Here is a 12,540-nt window from a genome sequence, read left to right on the forward strand (position 1 = left end):
CTGCTCCTTATGCACCACCTGCACGAAGGTGTGGAACTGCCGCAGGTAGAGCTGCAGGTCTCTCTCTCTGTGCGCCCAGCTCTCCGGCTCCTCCACCGGCTGCAGCTGGAGGATCGTGATGTTGGTGGCGGGGCCCTCCAGGCTGTGTGTCAGATGTCCCCCTAGGGACGCGTTGCCGTAATACCTGGCGTGGTAGGGGTCGCGGTAGTAGGCGATCTGGAGCATGTGGAAGTTCAGTGGGCCTGGGGCAGAGTCAGCCCGTCAGGACGGCTGGCTTGGGAGACCCCAGCGCTCCCCGAGGCCCACCGCCCACCTTCTCGACCCTATAAAGTGTCTCCCCACCTACCAGCGTCCTACATGATGCTCACAATAACCTTGCCAGGAGGCCAGGACAGAGATTATTCCTTTGTTTTGCTGAGGAGGAAACTGAGGCCTGCAGTGGGAGGAGGCACTGCTCCCTGTTATTTTCTTTCCTTCTCTCATTTATGGTTGGTCAGTAAATCCTGAACTCAATAAAATTCCAATTCCATCTCCTCCCCATCTCTCTGCCAGGGCCCTAGTTCAGGCCTTATCAGTTCTCATCTGGACTGGGTAAGTTCTTACCTCATCCTCTACCCTAATATCTCAGTTTCTCCTCTTCCGATTGGATCAACACCTGATCCAGGGATAAGATCTTGTTCCTCTGTTAAAGTCCTCCAATGACATATTATTCCCTATCACAGTAAAAAATAATAGCTAAGGCTGGGCATATAGCTCAGTGGCACAGTGCCTGCCTAGCAAATACGAGGTCCTGAGTTCAATTCCCAGTACCATAATAATAATAATAATGATGATGATGATGATGATGATAGTTAATATTCATTAAGTGTTTATTATGACCAGAGGACTATGCTTGAATACATTATTAGCCTATTTGTGCCATTCCCCCATGGCTTGATGCAATACCGACTATTATTAACCCCACTCTATATGAGAAACTGAGGCTAAGATTAGATAGTAGAGGCAAGGCTTGAGTGCAGGCAGCTGAGTCCAGTACCCTTAACCAGCCTGCTGCCCTGTCTCGCCTTAGCATCCACCTAACCACAGGATCAAGCCCAGAGTCTTTATCCTGGCATTCCTGGCTGCCAGTGACCTGGTTCCAGCTACATTTTCTGGCCTCTTTCCAGTGCTTAAATGTATCAAACTATTTGAGGTTCCTCATGCCCACTTTTGCCTGACACAGGAATAGTACCTGAGGGTTGCTCTGTCTCCCTTGTTCTGCCTTACAACTTTTCTCTTCATGCTTCAAGACCCAGCTGAGGTGCTCTTTCATGGGCAGTTTTCCCGATGTCCCAGCCACTTGCGTCTATGTCAGTGATCCCAGACCACTTTGTGTTAGCATGTATTTTGTGGGGTACTGAATGACTGTCTCCAAACACCCGCACAGGCTACACTGGACTCTTCCAGGCCCTGGGGCCAGGTCTTGCTCCCTTTGCCTCTGTACCCAGAAAGGGCCAGCACAAGAGTTGGTACCTAGATAGTGTTAGAGTGATGCGACGTTGTGTGTATGTGTGTATGTGTATATGTGTGTGTGTGCGTGTGTGTCTGTGCGTCTTGTCTGTGTTGCACTTGAGAAACTGCTCTCTCTCTGCAAATGTGAATAAATATATCTGAGTGAAGACCTTAGACATTTAGATGTGGTCCTTAGCTTCTGTGACTCAGTTTCCTCCTCTGTAAAATGGATATAATAACACAACACACATTGTGGGGTACCGTGAGGGATAAGTTATTACATATATTAAATATAGTAAACGCTCATTGAATACTGGTTATTATTTGCTCCTCTGAGGAGGAAACTGAAGCTATAGAGTTCATGGGAGAGGGGAGTGAAGCCACTATGCAATTATAGTCCAGGGCAGTAACTCCCCTTACAGTGGCTTACATGGGGCCACTTCAGGCACCCTGGTCTCCTAGGAGCTCCCCTGCTGGTCGCAGCTTATTCCCCCCAGTTCCACCTTACCCACTGCACCCGTTTTTCCCTGGTCTCTCCTTCTACCTCACTGGTCTCAGCCCCAGGCCTTTCCTAAGTCTTTCATCCGTTCTGAGTGCCCAGGTAGAGTTTGTGCCATTTGGGGCAGTCCTTCAAATTGCCACCCTCCAACATAGCTGAGTATGTTAACCTATTTAAAATGATGTACAGAGAAAAACATTCCTATTTCGGCGTTCTTGAATCTTGGTGGTGTTAAAACGGAGTCAAGTGTTACAATAATTTTCCTTTTGCTAATAATGTGCCTCCTGGGGTGGAGCGCTGCCCCTACCAGGCCCACCACCGTCCGTCTCCCAGTTCCCTCGCGCTCTCTTCTCATCCTGCATCTCTTCCCATCTTCCCTGGACCTACCCTGACCCCCGCTTCTCCTGGGCTCCCCCTCTCCAGACCTCATCGCCTTTTCCCTCCTCTGTCGGAGGCTGGCTCCCTCACCCCCTCTGCTGGTCCGTTTAAACATTTTTCCAGTCTGTTTCCACCAGCGACGGAGTGGCTCTTTCCCGATACTTAACTGAACTTCCCCTCGGTGGCTTTAGGACATAAGCTAGTGCCCTGCTGCACTTCAGACAGATCCAGCCAGCGTAGGCACAGATGCTGTGCAGTTAGCTCCGCTCTGGCCTCGCTCATGTACCCAGAAAGGCTGACAGTCCACAGAACCATCCCCAGGCAGGAGACTGTCCCCAACTCACCCTCTGAGGCGTCCTGGCTACAAAGGGCACAGCCGGGCAGCAGCAGCAGCAGCAGCAGGGGCGGCAGCAAAGGCAGCAGTGTTGTCAACATACTGGGGCTGGAGTTCTTGATTCTTCTACCTGGGCTCTTGATTGAACAGGCTGGAGGCTCTCCTGGCTGGAGCCTGAACAGAGAGGCAAAGCTGCCTAGGAGGGGTGGAGGCTGAGCCGAGGAGGATGGAAAGAGGCCAGGGAATGGCAGGAGGAAGAGGCTATCAGGCTTTTAAAGTGTTATTCCTACTCTGCCTCATTTCCTACTGGGGGCCGACCTCCCTCAGCCCCGCCCAGCACTGGGCCCTCCTGCCCGGACCTGCCTTTTTCCTTCGCCCTGGGCAGCCTCTGAGGAATGAGAAACGGAGCGGAAAAGGGGGAGAAGGTCTGCTGCTGCCGCTGAGTCAGGGGGTGGGGCATCTACTCTCCATGGAGGACAGACTCCAGGGTGTAGGGATTGGCAGGTTACTGAAGAGGAAACTGAGGCCCTGAGAGGTGTAAGAACTCGCCCGAAGTTCATCCATCATGCTGGTGACTGAGCCAGGATTAGAGTTTAGTGGTCTAGGATCGTCGCACGCATTTTGTCGGAATATTAAGTCCATAGCAGTTACCCAGCCAGGGACCTTGCTCTGAGAAATAGTCCCAGAATGAACAGAAAGGAACTCATTGTTTGCAATAGGAGAGAGTGATGAACACTATGTAAACCTCAGCAGAGGCTCGGTTACATAGAGCAATATTTTTCAAACTGAGATCATAATCTATTAGTGGACAACGAAAACATGTTATCAAGTCATAGTTAACATGTTTTCAAAAACAAAATACAACAGAATGAAACATTTTAATTCATCAGGGGCTGTAAGCCTTATTTCATAAAATACTTGTTTACTTTCCTAGGAGTGCTTTGGGTTGGTGTGCATGTTTCTGTGATGGGTAGCGGTGGGAAATGTAGTTCTTACTCCGGGATGCAAGGAGAGAAGTTGGAAAGTCGTTCCCCAAAACTACAATAACCGATACTGTGAACTACTGCACAGTAGTTACAGGCTCCACCCTGCCTCACCCCACCCCCACTTTATGTTCATCGTATGACTTTGTTCTACCTGAAGTTACACCGCTCATCTACCTGCTGTGCTCTGACTGTCCCACCAGAGTGTAAGCTGCGCAAGGAGAGAGGCTGCCCGTCTGCCTTCACAGTGTGCCTTGAATCATGCACATTATGTAATAAATACCAGTAAATGAATGCGTGAGATGGTTATCATGGGCCTGTATCTCTAAGAGGAAGCAGTAGAGCATTATATACACAGTCTGGAGCCATTTGTCCATTGTCAGCCACACACATCACAACCAAATATCTCTTTCTGTATGACAGTAAATGAGTCTGGAAGGATGTATATCAAATATCGCACAGTCTCTCTCCAGGGAGAGATTAGTATTAAGAGTTTATAGGTGTGTGCTTGCGCCTTGCGCCTATGTGGAGGGGAGCCGGCAATGTTGAGAAAATCTTGATCACTCTTCTGTAAAGAGTTTTATCGTCTGTTCTTTATTGTTTAAATGTTTACATTTTACATCTGGAATCTATTTCTTGTTTGATTACACATAAAAATTTAGGTGATAAGTTACCATAGTGTTGTGTTTTGTGTCTGGATGTCCCCTCAAAGCCTCCTGCAGTCATGGGGCACGCTTCCAGAGTTTATGATTGATCCATGGTCCAATGCTGGAACTATGGGTGTGAGTGCTACACTCCTGGGAGGGTAGTTCCCATACAATGTAAGGGAGGGAAAGAGGCTTGTTTTTCCCTCTGCCCCTCCTTCCTTTTGCTGTTGTTGCTTTTGCTGTGTTCCGAGGCCACGAACTGTTGTCCTCTGCCATGTGCCACTCTGACTTGGAGTCAGCTGAGTATGGACTGAAACCCCCCCAAACTGTGACCTAAATAAACCTTTTCTCCCTTTAATTCTGGGCATCGGGTATTTTGTCTCAGCAATGAGAGAAAAGTAACCAAGACACATGGAATACCTGAAACTGGAAGATGGCAGATTATGATGAGCAAAAAATTGCTATAGAAGGCTCTAGGAGACATTGACAGTGTAGAAAGGAAATCTGCCATGATACAATAGTATTTAAAATGTTTACTTGTGTCCAAGGAGTACATTTACATTTTTATCCTCAGATTGCCTCGTATTTAAAAAAAAACAACCCTATATATGTCTATCTTTGTATTTCAATATACATGCAGCTGGCTGTGGTGACATGCCTGTAATTCCAGCTCAGGAGGCTGAGGCAGGAAGATCACTGTGAGTTCCAGGACAGCTTGGGCTACAAAGTGAGTTCAAGGCCAGTCTGAACTACATAGTGGAACCCTGCCTCAAAAAATAAATAAATGAACAAACAAAATAGAAAAAAATGCCTGGAAGCATATTGGTAATAGAGATTACCCCTGTGGAACAGAACAGGGTCATATGTTTTAATTTTCATTTTTAAACTTTTTTTTTTTTTGAGATAAGGTCTCACTATGTAGTTCAAGCTGGTCTTGAATTCACTATGTAGCCCATGCTGGCCTCAAACTCAAGGTGATCCTCCTGTCTCAGCCTCTCAAGTGGTGGGATTACAGGGGAGAGCCACCATGCCTGGTGTAGGATCCAGTGTTGATGGTAGGATCAGGCTCCACTCTCTACACTGAATATTTTTTATATTCATGTTTACCTCTCAGTTATTACAAACTTCTTAAGCAACAGCATCAAGCCAGGTGTGGTGGTGCATACCTATGATCCCAGGACTCAGGAGGCTGAGGCAGGAGCATCGTTGTGAGTTCGAGACCAGCCTGGGGTACAAAGTGAGCTCAAGGCCAGCCTGAACTGCACAGGGAGACCCTGTGTCAAAAAGACAAAAAAAAAAAAAAAAAAAAAAAAAAAGAAAAAGAAAAAGAAAAAGAAAAAGAAAAAAAGCATCAGTCTTTTCTATGGGGGGGGGTGTTTGTTAGTTTGTTTCGATACAGGGTCTTGCTATATAGTTCAGGCTGGTCTTGAATTCACTATGTAGCCCAGGGTGGCCTTGAACCAGCAGAGATCCTCCCGCCTCAGCCTCTCCTGCATGCTGGAATTATCGGCTTGTAATTGGCACCACATTCTTTTTCCTTTGAAGCTCACCAAAGAGGTCCAGTGGGAAAAACAGTGGGACTTTGTTTTCCTGAACCAGGACTCAAGAAAAATGGAATGGCTTAAATCATGACCATTTACAATGTTTTGCCTTTTATAAAAATTATTATGAAATATTTCATATTGGAAGTATTATTATTTCATGCCTGAAGAATTGTATTACAGACACACCTATCCCTACCACCCAGCATAAGAAATAAAATACTGTGCAATGTAATTGAAGCCCCCTGTGGGCTCCCCCACAGCTTCATCTCTCTCCCTGCTATAGCTCCTGAGTGAAAATTCACTGTTTTTCACTTCCCTGAATTTCTCTATGCTTGCACTATAGATGCATGTGTTTCTAAACAATATGCAGTAGTGTTTTCTACTTTATTTAAATAGTATGAAAGGGCATACATTCCTCTGCAACTTGTTTTCTTCACTTACCGTATTAACATGATCCATCCACGGTTCTATGCAAATATTTCATTTTAGGAATCAGCAACAATTTAGTTAACCATTCTCTTGTTGCACATGTCTTTGGTTTTTCGGAGTTTTTTTTGGTACCAGAAACCGAACTTGGGACCTTGTGCTTACCGGGCAGGCGCGATTCCACTGAGCTATATTCTTGGCTATTTTTTCTTTAGTTCTTGCTTATTATGAACTGTGCTGGTGTGAACACTGTTGCACACGGTTTCTTGTGGGAGAGCTTTTTGTAGCTGCAAACCTGGGAGTGGACTTGGTGAGTCATACGATACAGGCAGCTTCAATTTCAGCAGATCTTGCCAAAGTGTCTCACAAGGGGGTTGTGCCAAATTACACTCCCAAGTGTGTATGAAAGTTCTCTTGGTTCACATTCTTATCAGCCTTGGGCATTCGGGTGGATGGATGTAAAATGGCACTTCCTTTTGGTTTGACTTTGCATTTCTCTGACTCCTCATGAGCTTGTGCATCTTTCTGCTTTGCTTTTTTTCTCTCCTGAAGGCATGAAGAGTATTTTGGGATGGAGGTTTTGGGATGAATGACTGAGCCGATCTGGAATGGAGTGCTGTGAGTCTGGTCTGAGCAGGTAGGCCCCGGGCCAGTGGGGTTAAAGTGGAGCCATGTCAGTCTCCACAGCACTAATGACACTAATGACACAATGGCCTTTCCTACCAAGCTCAGCTTGACATGGACAAAGGAGGCAGCAGCAAGTATCTATTTCCCAAGCACCCTGCTCATACACTAGAACCCTGAAAATTAAATAGCAAGATAACAGAAGTCATTTTTATTGGTAACATTTACTGTAGGCCAGGAATAACATTTAGTTTTTTGCGTAAATAGTCTGACTTCATCCATATGCTGGTCCTGTGATATGGGTTTCATCAGCATCACCATTTTACTAACTGTATCAGTCAGGGTTTACTAGAGGAACAGATATAATACAAGATAAACAAATGTACAAGGAATTACAAGTTTGGCTTACAAGGGTCAGCTACAGAGTTGGATGAGGAAGCGTGCAGAGGGTGTCTGCACGCTGGAGATTGAAGAGCCCAGCCCCGGGCCTGGAGCTCGCTGCAGTGTCCTTGCAAGTCCGTATCAAAAGGCTGATGGGTCTGCGACGGAATGCTGAAGAATCTACGATGAAGGCCAGAGAGCCAACACCAGAAGGCTGAAGAGTCCAGACGGAAGCCCAACAGTCTGCACCAGAAGCCAGGAGACGACCAAGCTGAAGGCGAAGACCGGAGCTCCTCTGAAGAACCAGCAGCCAGTCCTTCCTCAATTCCTTTTTTATGCAGTCTACCTGCTCTGGGGAGGTGGGGGTGGTTCTCCACACCCACACCTCTGCATGCCTGCCTCTTGCACAGGCTCAGGATGAATACAAAGTAAGCACCCTGGACCCCTTCTGAGTTGCATAGCTAACCTTCTAAACTTCTCAAATTAACACAATAAACAACATCCCAGAAGGGTGAGGGCATGTCCTTTTCACCCCAAGAGGCAAACTGCTGAGTCTCTTAACCAAACCTCTAGATTCCCCAAGTTGACACAATGTATCAACCATAACACTAACAAACTGAGGCTCAGAGAGTTTAAATGACTTACCTCTCTTAAAGTCACACAGCAAAAGTTATAATTTGAAGCTCTGTCTCTAGGATGCCAAAGTTTGTGAATTAACCTCCTCCAGTATCTCAAAATTGTATTTGAAGCCAGGTGTGCCACCTGTAATCTTAGCACTTGAGAGGCTGAAGGAAGAGGATCTCTGCAAGTTTGAGGCCAGCCTGGGCTACACAGTGAGTTCAAGGCCATAGTGAATTTAGACTACATAGTGAGAGCCTGTCTCAAAAAAAAAAAGCAGACAAATTTTTATTTGATCTTTCTCCATCAAAACATTTTTAAGCACATACTTCTAATGTACTAGAATCTTCACTGTACTGTGTACATTAGAAAACATGCCCAAAGTTCATACTATGTCAGGCCTATAATCATTTCTGGGGCAGGCCAAGCTCACTGTCTTCATGTTATAGGTAGGATAATTAAAGCTCAGAAAAATCTAAGTCACAGCCCAAGGTCATACGCCGTGGGAGGTGTAGAACAGGGATACGAACTTGAAGATGCTGAGGGAATGGGGTCAGGTACAGGGACCGAGAAGAGTAGTTGGGTGGGAAAGCTGGTGAGTGGGGGCAACTTGAGAGGTTTTCAATTCTAAACCCAGGACTGGGGATGGGAAGGGAGAGGAAGGGCAATGCTGAGATTGGAGCCAGGGTCCACACTGCATCTTATCAGGGCAGCAAAGGGGCAGAAAGTCACAGAACAGAGTGGGCACCAGGCCAGCTGCTGGGGTCTGACTGAGGTCTGAAGAATGAGGGTCCTCATGGGCAAAAGGAAGCGCAGGAAGCAAGTGGGAGCGTTTCCACTTCCGAGAGCACCTGCAGGGGAAAGATAAGGGGAACAGGAAGCTGTGCTGGGCCTGTGCTAGGCCAGCCCAGCGGGTGAGGAGAGGCCCTGCCAGGGCTACAGGAGCCTGGCGGAGCTGCAGACTGGCAGTGTGCCCAGCTGGACTTCAGAGGACCCATCCGCCCTTCCCTCTTAGCTCCGGACGGACAGCCTGGCCCAACTCAGGTAGCAAAGGAGTGAAGCTTCTGCAGAGGCGCCTCCCCCTGAGGACATGGAGCTGTAACAACGGCGCGTACCAAGAGCTTACAGTGTGCTGGGCACAGTGATACGCAAGCAGAGCACTCGTGCTCCACTGTCATTAGAGCCCTATGAAAACGCGGGGGCCAACAGCCATGACTCCCATCTTACAGAGGAGGGCATAGACGCACTGGAGTGGACTGGCCGGCTTGAAGGCACCCAGCTGGTAAAAGGCAGAGCTGGGACTCACACCTAGGCAGGGTGGGCTCCAGAACGTGCTTTCTTCATTATGAGAGTATCCTATGCGGAGCAATAGGACGTCACGTCTGATTGAGCCTGGACCACAGTAGGACGGAGTAGGTAGGGGAGGTCAGAAAGGAGTGTGGCTTAGGAGGCAGCACACAGAACCAGCCCTACCCCAGGAGAAATGGCACAGACATGAAGTGTGGTTTCCTGAAGGGAAGACAAAGAATAGATAAAGGTCTTAAATCACCCTAACACCCCTCAGTTTAGGGAACATGGAAAGAGGTTCCACGCAGTCAGGAAGATTCCAGCCCTTTCCTGTCCAGGTGATTGGTTCAAAACTGATTATTGTTGGTGTGGCTTCTACCTTTCTCTCCCTATATTTCTTTAAATCCAACCCTACTCCTCCTAGTTTCCTGAACATAGAACTCATAAATGTTATTTTTTACTTTCTTTATCATATCTTTAGATAACCAGAACTTCCTACTTTTAAGTGGGTTAAATTTATCTCTCTGTTCCTTTATAATATGTGCTTCTTACGCCTTTAAGAAATCCTTTCCTACCCTGTCTGACAGGGTCTCGCTGTGTTGCCCAGACTGGCCTTGAACTCTGGGGCTCAAGCAATCCTCCTAGCTCAGCCTCCAAGGTAGTGAGTGTCACTGAAAATATTTTTTAAAATCTCATACTGGAGCCAGGCATGGTGGTACATGCCTGTAATTCCAGCACTCTGGAGGTTGAGACTGGAGGATCACTGTGAGTTTGAGGCCAGCCTAGACTACATAGTGAAACCTTGTCTTAAAAAACAAAACAACAAAAAAAATTTTTTGGAGCGAGGCATGGTGGTGCATGCCTTTAATCTCAGCACTCAGGAGGCTGAGGCGGAAGGATCACTATGAGTTCAAGGCATAGTGAGTTCTAGGCCAGCATGAACTACAAAATGAGACCCTATCTCAAAAATAAATAAGTAAATAATAAAAATCTCACATTCTGCCAGGTATGGTGGTACACGCCTGTGATCCCTCCACGAAGCTGAGGAAGGAGCATGGCAAGTTCAAGCCTAGTCTGGGCAACTTAGTAAGACCCTGTCTCAAAATTAAAAATACATAAATAAATAAAATAAAAAGGGCTGGGGATGTAGGTCAGTACAAAGGCCATGGATTTGAGACAGGAGATTAGGGCGTGACAAAACTGGTTGGGGAAGCAGGCATGACCTGTTAATTACACTATCCCAGGATACATGCGCAGAGCTGGTCCCAAACCCCTGCATGTAGACCTCTCGCGAGAACTCGAGCAGGTTTTCCACAGGATGGCACAGACCTGACATCAACCTGAGGAGGGGGTGATAGAAAAACGGTGACCAGTTCAGCTTCTGCCACTGTGTCCTGTCTTGTATGGTGGGTGCCTTCACGCTCCAGGTTGTGCTTCTTTTCCTACCTTTACTTGGCCCAAACTCGCTCTGCAGAGCTTTTTCTTTTCCTATCTCAAATAGGACTTTGCTACAGTTTGCGCTTATCTTGACCCAGTCTTTGTGCGGGACAGAAAGAACCTAGAAAACATCTCCAGAAGGGGACTCCAGCACTCCAAAATCTGGTAGCGCAAAAACAAACACCAAAACCCAAGAACTCAAGTTCTAACAGCTTATTGGTAGCAGATAGAAATGCTGATAATCTTATTGCATTAAATTTTCATCTTGTAACCTTAATGAATTCTTTTATCTAGTCTAATAATTATGTATAGATTCTTTTGAATTTTCTTTATTCGTAGTCAGCACTGATAGATGATATATTTCTTCCTCCTATACTATTTCTTTTCTTTCTTTTTGGTACCGTGAATCGAACGCACAACCTTGTGCTTGCCAGGCAGGCGCTGTGCCACTGAGCTAAATTCCCGGCCCCTATTTCTTTTTCTTACTGTTTTTGTTACAACCTTTAGTACAATGCTAAATAGAAATATAGATATTTTATTTGACTGTGATAGAGAATAATGAGAGAATGTTTTATTTTTCTGGTTTAAAAAGGAAAGTGTTCAACATCTGACTATTTTTAAAATTTTATTTATTTATTTGTCTTTTTGAGACAGGATCTTTCTATGTAGTTCAAGCTGGCCTTGAGCTCACTTTGTAGCTCAGGCTGGTCTCGAAATTGCAAGGATTCTCCTGCCTCAGCCTCCTGGGATTACAGGCATGTGCCACCACACCTGGCTTAATTTTTAATTTTAAAGAGAAAAAAATAAAACAAAATTTCAAAACAAGATAACAGGAGGGTAACAATGGTTAATACATTATGTATTGTTACCTTTAAATTAGCTACTCAGGGTATAAGATATTAGCATTTAATTGTCCAAATAATATTAGCACAAACCTTTCTTTTCAATGAACTAAGAGAAATTACTAGTATAACTGTCTTGACTATTTTTATATATATTCAACATTTGACTATTAAATGTTATACTTGTTCTGCATGTTTATAGATATATCCTTTATCAGGTTAAGAAAGATTCAGTTTTGTTTTGTTTTTGTTTTTGTTTTGGAAAGATTCGGTTTAGTCTTAATTTGTTGAGTTTTTGTCATAAATAGTTTGAGTTTTTCAACCAATTGTGGTGGAATAGGCCTGTCATCCCCACACTCTGGGAGGCTGAGGCAGGAGGGCCACCATGAGTTTAAGACTAGTCTGGCTACATAGTGAATTCAAGGCCAGCCTATACTACACAGCAAGTTCAAGGCTAACCTGATCTACATAGTGAGATATTGTCTCAAAAAAACCAAATAAATGTTTTGAGTTTTTCAAATCCCTCTATTACCTAATGAGAGGACTACAGGGTTTTTCCATCTTTAAAGTAGTAGTATGACAAAAGCATGAAGTTTCTACTAGTAAATTTATCTTTCATTGCTAACATAGAATAACTTTTTCATGAGGTGCTGTATTACCCTTTTACACATATTTTCTCCTGTTTCACAAAGCTCCTAAGGTTCCCTAGTCTTCTCCAACTCCATTGCACTCCTTCAAACCATGTTTTGTCTTTTTCTGAGAGATTTAGGGCCTGTCCACTGGCTTCTCTGAGCTTGTGAGTAACATAGGAAGAGAAATAGCACCTGCCTGATAGCTTTGCTGTGAGAATGAAATGAGACAATGTGAGAGAGTCACTTAGGACACCTCTAGACCCTGCTATTTTTGTTAGTTTAGTCCACAGCAGTGGCCACTACAATCCTCTCCTCCCCTCCTTCTCCTCCTTCTCCTCCTTCTCCTTCTCCTTCTCCTTCTCCTTCTCCTTCTCCTTCTCCTTCTCCTTCTCCTTCTCCTTCTCCTTCTCCTCCTTC

At 45.5% G+C, this 12,540-nt stretch overlaps 1 protein-coding gene across 1 annotated transcript in view; it reads right to left on the reverse strand.

Moving 5' to 3' along the window:
- The window catches only part of Procr (protein C receptor, endothelial), a gene marked incomplete in the record, with an annotated part of 4,640 nt that extends 1,542 nt beyond the window's left edge, over positions 1 to 3,098 (reverse strand). The window contains 2 exon segments of the mRNA XM_013514115.1: positions 1 to 242; positions 2,713 to 3,098. Coding sequence (XP_013369569.1) covers positions 1 to 242; positions 2,713 to 2,803 — 333 coding nt within the window.
- Positions 3,099 to 12,540: the final 9,442 nt, after the last annotated feature.

The sequence above is a fragment of the Chinchilla lanigera genome, unplaced genomic scaffold (genome assembly GCF_000276665.1).
Source record: "Chinchilla lanigera isolate Chin_1 unplaced genomic scaffold, ChiLan1.0 scaffold00021, whole genome shotgun sequence".
NCBI lineage: Eukaryota > Metazoa > Chordata > Mammalia > Rodentia > Chinchillidae > Chinchilla > Chinchilla lanigera.